We start from the raw sequence: 9,675 nt of genomic DNA, 5'->3' as shown, positions 1-9,675 counted from the left end.
TCCGCCGTGTCTGCCGCCACGGTACGACGAGGGTGCGCGGTGATGCGCAGGCCTGGTTGTATGGTGATGCAATGGTGCGACGACAGAGTCGACGGAAGAGGCGGCCAGGGCAATTGGTTCTGTTGACGGTGAATTTTTGCGGGACTTGGCTGTTTCTTCGAGAATTAACATGGACCGGGCTCTCTGAAAGGGAGGAAGAGGGTCCCCATGGCGAATCTGAGTTCCAATTGTATCATAGGCATCGGTTAGACCCGAGATGAGCTGAAGAACAAGCTGATCATTAGTAACAGGGCAATCGACGTTGGATAGTTGATCAGAAAGGGATTTGAGGTGCTGACAGTAAGATGAGATATCAGAAAAATTGTCCAGTTTGGTTTTGGAGAATTCTTGTTGGAGGAAGAGAGCACGGGAGTGCTTATTGTCTGAGAATATGTCCTGTAGACGGTTCCAGGCTGTGTCTGCGGAGGAATCGGCTTCAATAACAGTGTGAAGCAGATCAATTGAAATTGTGCTATAAATCCATTGGAGGACTACAACGTCAATTCGAGACCAGAGTGCAGGGTTTGTGTTTTGAAGAGAATCATCAGCGGGATCTGAGGTGGGAATGATGTGGTCTAGGACCTGAAAAGTCGTAGCATGGAGTTTGAACAAGGCTGCCCAGGTTGGGTAGTGACCCTTTTCAATATCCAGGGTGATTTTGATGAAGGTGGAAATGTTAGAAACGGTGAGGGCGAGATGAGTGGTGATATGTGTTTCGGCAGTGGGTGAATTTGTGTTGGAATTTTTGGTGTTGATTGTGTTTGTATTTGAGGTTGCGGAAGTGTTTGTCATTTTGGTGGTGATTTAGGGTTGCGGCAGCTAGGGTGGGCGGCGGCAATGGTGGGCGGCGGCGGAATTAGGGTTTGTGGGCGACGGTGAGAAGAGAGAGAAAGGGGAGATCGGATTAAGGGAGGGAAGAAGATAGGTTTAGCTCTGATACCATGTAACAATGTAAAATCTCAATGATTGTTATTGATGAGTAATGTAGTATAAATACAAGTATATCGTAACAACTAACCTATCTTCTAGGTTATAGATAAGGAACTGATTATATCAAGAATACAAAATGAATAACAGATAAATGTATATTTTAATAGTGTACCCTCCTTATGCTTTTCCTACTGCCGAAGATACTCTGACATCCGATGATTATACCGTCTCGCGCCACCGTAACCGGAAAGGTAGAATCTCATCCTACTTTATTCATCTTTGAAACATTTGATGTGTTACGAGGTCGTAAACTTCATTTAATCATATATAATTGTTGAATTCAAGGAATTTAGATAGTCTTCATCATTTGTTAGTCTTCAACAATTGTTATAGTTGAATTAATTCTATTCCACTCCTGTGATTTCCACACTCTGATCTGATCGAATTAATTCTTTGAGGAATAGAATTAATTTTTTGAACTCCTGTGATTTCCACAAGGTGTTCGTCTTCAGACTTCATCATTTGTTATAGTTGGATAAATTTGCTGAGAGTTGTAAGATTCTGTTTTAGTCATCTGTTCTTTGTTTGTTTGTTTGTTTATAGCAAATCTTTTCGTGTGAAACAATGCCTTGATAACTGAAAGGCACCAATCATGTGAATTTGAAGCTTTTACCTAAACGAACTTAGCGTTTTGTTAAATGAATTCGCTAGTTTCAATTCAGCCTCCTCTGTGGTAATACCTAATTTAGGTTGATTCAATTGTTTTCAATTTCTGCAGCAGGGTTACTTACTCTACTTCTGGTTTGTTTTGCATCATTTTCTTTACGAACATCTCAAATCAGATTAGTTCTAGAAAGTTGAAGGCGATCAACAATGCAGGCAGCTTCTCATCTTCATCCAATTTGGTATATTTCAAGCAGGTAGGTGTATATGTATTTTTAATCTTTTACAATTATGTCACTTGCACTTTTAGCTTTTACTTTCCCCTCTTTTCAGAATTAGAGAAAACAAAGTATAATTGGAGCTTTAAATGTTGAACAAATTGCAGAAAAACCTCTCTCAAGCTAAATGGGGACATGAACATGAGCATGACAACCTTGCATTCAAGTCAGATTAGCTTAGTTGGTGAAGCTCAAACTCGTGTATCTGTATTACTTAAGCGACGAACCAAATTGTTTGTGCTTCCTAATACAAATGATAGGAACCAATCCGTGTCTTTGTTAGACGAAGAAACAAGTACCAATCATGCGCCTAGTTTTGAAGCAAAGAGATTGTTAAGCAAATGGTCACCTCCTCGGTATGTTTGGAGGGGATTATCAGTCTTTGTCATGGCAGGGCAGGTAATTATCAGGATATTAACTGGTAAAATCCATTGGAGAAACACTCTTCAACAACTAGAGAGAGTTGGACCAAAGTCAGTCGGAGTCTGTCTCTTAACTGCTGCATTTGTAGGCATGGCTTTTACAATTCAGTTTGTGAGAGAATTCACTAGACTAGGATTACAACGGTCTGTTGGTGGCGTATTAGCACTCGCCTTTTCTAGAGAATTGAGTCCTGTGGTTACATCTATTGTTGTTGCTGGAAGGATTGGGAGTTCATTTGCAGCTGAGTTAGGAACAATGCAGGTATCTGAACAAACAGACACATTGAGAGTTCTCGGTACGAATCCAGTTGATTATTTGGTGACTCCTAGAGTGATTGCTTCTTGCCTTGCTTTACCATTGTTGACATTGATGTGCTTCACAGTTGGATTGGCATCCAGTGCTTTACTATCTGATGGTGTGTTTGGTATTAGCATTAACATCATATTAGAGTCAGCACAGCGAGTACTTAAACCGTGGGATCTAATAAGCGCAATGATCAAGTCACAGGTTTTCGGTGCCATCATATCAATTGTGAGTTGTTCTTGGGGAGTTACTACTTCAGGTGGTGCCAAAGGGGTTGGAGAATCAACAACTTCGGCTGTGGTTATATCTCTTGTTGGTATTTTCATTGCTGATTTTGCGCTATCATATTTTTTCTTCCAGGGTGTTGGAGAGTCTCTGAAGAATTCCATGTGATCATAAATCAGCTGACATATCTAGCAAGAGATGTCACCATAGTTGCATAAGGGTTGCTACCTCCTTCGAAACGGGTAACTATAATTGGGAAAATACTAGTGTGTGATACAGTAAAACCTCTATAGGAATACTCTTTATAGAAATAAACTCTGTTTTAATATAAAAAAAACTCTATTACCAAACTTTATTTAGTAATAACCTCCCAATTGTTATACAAATAGCCCGGTCCCAAGTGTATTCCTATATAGAGGTTATATGTTTTACTGTATATAAAGAAACTAATTATACAAGATCATGGCATATGTAAAAGGGAGTTGTCCAAAACACGCAGCCCGCGGACAAGCTTTTGCAGAGAGTCTCTGCAATATGCAATGTCATTTGCCTTGTGCATACTCTAAAAGGTGGAAATTCAGAAAAGAATGTACATAATGGCATTTGTTTGCATGGTTTATAACGGTGTCGTTTTTGGGTTTTTAAAACAATGTAGCATCTTGTTTAAGAAAGCTAAGTGATTCCTAGAAGCATACTAAAATTCAGGCATAAATAATGTTGCTAACAGGATCATAAAAAAGGGGTATTGCATTGCATGTAGTTTCCTCAACTAATTAAACTGGTTTATTGGCTGATTCCTTGCCGTGCTTTGGTGGACATGAAAATGTTTCTGTTAACTATTTTGTATTTTTAGCAAATAATCTAATATATTTTTCGGTGGAGTCAATTTTTTTTTTCTTTTACATTTTTTTTGTTCAAACAATAAAATATAAAATGATTGGTTAAAATTATTATAAGGGAATATGATTTGATAACAAAAAGATGGAAAATTTGTGGTCTGTAATTAATAATTAAGATCCAGGTTATTTATAATTCCTAAATTAGTATAATATATATATTTTATTAAATTTATTATTGGTTCTAAATCATTTTATTAGTTTTCTTAAATTTTGTTATTATTATTTAAAAGGTATATTTAATAAGTTTGGTATTGATTTGATTCCCACTATTATAAAACCAAACAACATTAAGAAAATCATATATTTTGTTTTCGATTAAACCAAACAAAAGAAAAAAATGGTCATTTCTATTTTGATTCTATCACTGATTTCGATTCCGTTTAAACTAAACGACCCATCATGCAAAACAAAAACAAATGTTTTTCTTGTAGGGTTAATACATATATTTGCCCCTGTGTTTTCGCGGAAAAACAGATTTACCCTTAAATCAAATAAACCCACAAAACTATCCCTGAATTTTCCATAAATCTGCAATTATACCCTAATCTGACGGAGCTGCTAAACGGCGATGACATCAAACCTTCTTGTCTCCAAAAAAATAGGATGACGACACTCAAAATTCATTTGGTTCCTTATTGTTTTCTATTGCTATTGCTTTTGGATTAATTAGGAGGTTTATACGCCATTTTATTAGGTTGATTGAGCTTTTATGAAAATGAATTTTGACCAATCTGTTCTTCTAACTTGCTTTTAATCGAAATTGAATGTGTATATTTTTTTCTGTTTGTGATTGGTTGTTCTTTTCTGAAGTTTTTCTGGAGATAAGAAAGTTTGATATCATCGTCGTTTAGCAGTTCCGTCAGATTATGGTATAATTGCAGGTTTATGGAAAATTTAAGGATAGTTTCGTGGGTTTATTTGATTTAAGGGCAAATCTGTTTTTCCGAGAAAACACAAGGGCAAATATACTGGAGCGCATAGGCCCAAATATTGACTTTGAACAATGATACTAAGTAGGAGCAATTGAATTCTCACTAAGATTTGTATTTTCCTGATATTAGCTTAACTCCATGAAGAAAATTATTGGAAAAAAAATATATTTTAAAGGGTATAGCTAAATTTGATTTTAACATTTTCGGAAAAGTTGAGATTTAATCCTAATACATGAAATGATATAAATTTATATGAAAGTTCTCAAACAAATCAAACTTAGTTTTACATTGTCGAAAATTTAAAAATGATAGTTTAACTGTCACATTAGACCTTCCAAATATCAATTATGTCTAAGATATTTAATGTATTACTAACACAGTTATAAAAAAATCTGTTAAAATACTGTGTACAGCATATAAGTTTATCACAATTTTTTTTTATCAAATTGTCTAAAATGTTTATTGTGTTACTAGTATACAATAGTTGTAAATAACATGTAAAAAATGCACAAAACTCTTTCAATTTATAGACAAATTTATTTATAAGGTCCGATATGACATTCAAATAACTGTCAAACCAATTCGTTCAAAATTTCTATTACATAACTAAAATTGATCCTGCTTTGAAACATTACAACTGAATTTGTATTATTTCGTATGCTTAGGTCAAATTTATTCTTTATCTCTTTACTTAATTTATAAAAAATATCAAATTCAATTTAATTATACTGTGAAATTCTATCAAAATGAAAATTCCTGAATAATTATTTAGGGATAAAGTGTAAATTTGCCCCTTATGCTTTTTGTTGAAGCGTATATTTACCCTTAACACATGACGCGGTGCAATTTTACCCCTAACGTTATCAAGCAAGATGAATTTTACTCTTACCTAACAGAAAATTTAAACATACAGTTTTACTGTTATTTAACTCGTTATTTAATTATCACATCAAACCTTGCAAACATTAATTATGTCTAAAATATTTATTCTATTATTAATAAAGTTACAAATAACCTGCCAAAATGACAATATTAGTTAATCATAAAAAACTGCATAAAATGCTTACGCGTTATTTTATCGACAAACTTGTTTGGAATGTACGATATGATAGTCGAATAACTGCAAATCAGCTAGTTCAAATTTCTTGTTGTGCAAGGATAAAACTGAACTTGTTTGACAATGTTAGGGGTAAAATTGCACAATTTAATACATTATTGGTAAATCTACACTTAAAAAAAATGTTAGGTCAAATTTGGACCTTATCCCAAAGTGTTTTGATGGGCATCAAGTCGATCAAATGTGTAGAAATGGGTAGTGGGAGAAGCTGAGTCAAATGGGCAATACACTGAGGTAGGGGTGTTCAAAAACCGAACCGAACCGAAATAACCGACCGAACCGATGAATTTCGGTTTTTTCGGTTCGGTTTTCGGTCTATTAGGTTCGTTTTGGTTTAAAATATTTAAAAATATCGGTAATATCGGTCGGTTCGGTTTTTATAACAAAATAACCGAATTAACCGAACCGACCGAAATAGAGATTAATTATATTTATAATTTAGATAGAGACTTTATATGACCTAGACTTTGCATTTTCCTCCGACCATCTAAAGAACGCAACTATTTATATTTTTTTTTATCAATGTTAAGTCTAATACATGAATATTATTCTACTAAGAAAAATACATTAACACTGTTTAAACTCTGCACTAATATTGATCAAATCAATAACATTAGTGCAAATTATGGTTGTAATGCGAATTATGGTCATAGAAGATTGGAATTCAACTATTTATATCTTTAAAATTTGAATCACTTTGATTTCACATCTTTTTTTGTAATTACATTTTAATAAAGTTTAATTTTTAACTTTCAAACTTTGCCTAACTTTTATGTTGTATGCTACTCAACTTGCATAACTATTTTTAAAATTTTAGATTAAAATAAATTAATTAAAACTTATAAAATTATAAATATTAATTTATTTTTTTTTATTTTAACTAGTTAGTATATGTTAAAACCGAATTCGATTCGGTTCGGTTTACTAATATTATTCGGTTAGGTTCGGTTCTCATTTTAAGTGTTATTCGGTTTTCAGTTATTTCGGTTCGGTTCGATTTTCAGACCGAACCGACGAACACCCCTACACTGAGGGGAAAAGAGGGCTAAAATATGTGGAAACAGAGCCCCACGACTTGTGAAAAACCCACACGTCGTGTGGATCCAAAATGAGTTTTTAAAATGTCACCAGCTTTATTTTCAAAATAAAGGCCACACACTGTGTGGACTTTTTAAAAGGGTCATGCGAATCAGCCACCCCCGTTTTTTCCTCCTTATTACAACTTTGTCATCACTTATTTATATTTTCTTCCACAAGCTTATTTACAAACTTGTCATCCCTTTACCTTTGTCTCATTTTACCCCTTAAACATCTCTCTTTAATTATTTATGTATTAGCTTTTTATGTAATTTTGTCTTTAGGTTAGAAGATGATATAAATTCATCTCTTTATCAATCAATACAAAATTATCTCTTTTAGAGTTTGTAGGGTTCATCCATCTTAAAAGATTCTCAATTCCAAACAGTTTAGCTCATGAATTTTAGAGATTTTACGGCTCTTTCAAATTTAGCTTGAGAATATCTTTAGGGTGCCTTTGGTATGACGTAATGCAATGTAATGTAATCAAAGTTGTAATGTAATGAAACTTGTAATGGAATGGAATGGAATGGTGATTCCATTACCATGTTTGGTTAAAAAAAATGATGAAATGTAATTATCATTATACTTATGTTTGCTTAGTTAAATGTAATCGCAAAATTTTATTTACATAATTAAAAGCAACAAAAAAAAACATGAAAATCGTGAAATTAGTATATAATTTTCCGTGTTTTCATAGTTTTTTTTTACATTTTTCTCGTTTTTTCGTTTTCCATTTTCACCATTTTTTTCTATTTTCTTATTTTTCATATTTTTTTGTTTTTTTTTTCGTTTTTAGGTTTTCTAGTTTTTTCGTTTTTGAGAATGATGAGAAGTGAGATTTGACAAATGAAATGTTAGATGAAACTTTAAAGATAGAAATTAGGATTACTTGTTGGATGTAATGAGAATTCAATCAATTTTTTTATGTAATGAGCATTCCATTACAAAGCCCATTACATCTTACCAAACGGACGCTTAATGTTCTGATTGAAAACTATCACCTTAAACTCGATCCCTATCATATTTATTTCTGATGTTAAAACTTGGCTATAAATGCAAAAACATTCCTGATTTGTAGTTTTCAAGTAAATAGATATTTTCTCACCAAAATAATAAATGTATCATTCAAAAGGAGTGGTATTGAATAAATGAAAAGTAGGGGTGCGTGAATGAATACATACATGTACAAAATGTGAATAACAATCACTTCCAAATTACAATAATTCCTTTTCTAATGTGAGGAATTCAAAAGTATGTTTGTTTCAAATTGGGAAACTTATAAATGGCTTTTTTAAGTTGTGCCCATTTCATGTACCAATTTTATACTTGTTTTGCTTTTGCCCCTGCCAATGGTACAAATTTATGTTGCTCCATATTCATTTGGTACTAAAGTTTTATTTATTTATTTATGGAAGAATATATATATAATTTTATTAATGAAAAAAAATACAGGAATAAAGCTCCACATAAATACATACTAAAACCGGTACAAGATCCACAAAAGAAAGAAAGGAAAAGGCCTAAACCATACGCAGCCCCCTGAACTTACGGGACGACCTATTTGCCCCTTCAACTATTTAAAAGTGGTATTAGCAGCCCCCTGTTTTCATTAAAACGAAAACAATTATGACATTTCTCATTGCAAGCACCAAGGTCATAATAAAAAAGCTTGTGCACTACTAAAATAAGCTGCAAATGAGGTTAGTATAGACAGTATACAAGTCCTCTTGTAAAAATTGCATATATGGTTATGCATTACTAAAACAAGCTGCAAATCAGGTTATATATATGCAGATTGGTTCCAATACTTCCATGAACACTTGTACTAATGTTGGAATTTCATTTTGTTTCCGTTATAATGAAAATAGGAGGTTGCTAATACCACTTTTAAATAGTTGAGGGGGCAAATAGGTCAAGCTCAGGGGGTAAAATGACCAAAAGTGACAAGTTCAGGGGGCTGCATATGGTTTAGGCCAAAGGAAAAAGACTACGGCAAAGAGTTATACAAGATAAATAAGAATAAAAGCAACATTGGAAACATTAGCCCGTCTAGCTCAGTTGGTAGAGCGCAAGGCTCTTAACCTTGTGGTCGTGGGTTCGAGCCCCACGGTGGGCGAGATGATCTTGTTAAATGGATTAGATTTTTAAGAGTTTTTCGGCGGGGCATGGGTTCATTTTTAGTGGTGAAATGTGTTAAACGGATCAAATTTTAAGACTTTTTCGGCAGGGTATGGTTTGATTTTTAGCGATGAACTGTGTTAAATCGATCAAATTAAGAGTTTGTCTGAGCATATAGCATTGATTTTTGCACCAAAATGATGAGTTTGAATCTGCATCTTCAATATCATGGATCATGATAGAGCCATAGTAGATAGTGCTTGAAACTGTCAGATTTTTAAGAGTTTTTCGGCGGGGCATGGGTTCATTTTTAGTGGTGAAATGTGTTAAACGGATCAAATTTTAAGAGTTTTTCGGCGGGGTATGGCTTGATTTTTAGTGGTGAACTGTGTTAAATCGATCAAATTAAGAGTTTGTCTGAGCATATAGCATTGATTTTTGCACCAAAATGATGAGTTTGAATCTGTATCTTCAATATCATGGATCATGATAGAACCATAGTAGATAGTGCTTGAAACTGTCAGATTTTTAAGAGTTTTTCGGCGGGGCATGGGTTCATTTTTAGTGGTGAAATGTATTAAACGGATCAAATTTTAAGAGTTTTTCGACAGGGTATGGCTTGATTTTTAGTGGTGAGCTGTGTTAAATCGATCAAATTAAGAGTTTGT

The 9,675-nt window shown here is 33.7% G+C and overlaps 1 protein-coding gene and 1 non-coding gene across 6 annotated transcripts; both read left to right on the top strand.

Moving 5' to 3' along the window:
- The first annotated feature begins 1,080 nt into the window (after positions 1–1,080).
- Positions 1,081–3,483, top strand: LOC136232050 (protein TRIGALACTOSYLDIACYLGLYCEROL 1, chloroplastic-like). Of its 5 annotated transcripts, XM_066021095.1 has the most exons (4): positions 1,081–1,220; positions 1,748–1,889; positions 2,018–2,864; positions 2,997–3,483. In XM_066021095.1, the coding sequence occupies exons 2-4, from the start codon at positions 1,843–1,845 to the stop codon at positions 3,027–3,029; spliced, it is 927 nt and encodes a 308-aa protein (XP_065877167.1). In that variant the 5' UTR covers positions 1,081–1,220; positions 1,748–1,842; the 3' UTR covers positions 3,030–3,483. The 5 variants fall into 5 exon arrangements, with proteins under 5 accessions (XP_065877167.1, XP_065877164.1, XP_065877163.1 ...); XM_066021092.1 differs by having other exon boundaries at positions 1,812–1,889; positions 2,018–3,483; XM_066021091.1 differs by having other exon boundaries at positions 2,018–3,483.
- Positions 3,484–8,932: 5,449 nt separating this feature from the next.
- Positions 8,933–9,005, top strand: TRNAK-CUU (transfer RNA lysine (anticodon CUU)). Its single transcript has one exon. It is a non-coding gene; the product is annotated as a tRNA-Lys (tRNA).
- Positions 9,006–9,675: the final 670 nt, after the last annotated feature.

This window comes from Euphorbia lathyris, chromosome 6 (genome assembly GCF_963576675.1).
Source record: "Euphorbia lathyris chromosome 6, ddEupLath1.1, whole genome shotgun sequence".
NCBI classification, from domain to species: domain Eukaryota; kingdom Viridiplantae; phylum Streptophyta; class Magnoliopsida; order Malpighiales; family Euphorbiaceae; genus Euphorbia; species Euphorbia lathyris.
This window is presented reverse-complemented; position numbering and strand designations above follow the sequence as displayed.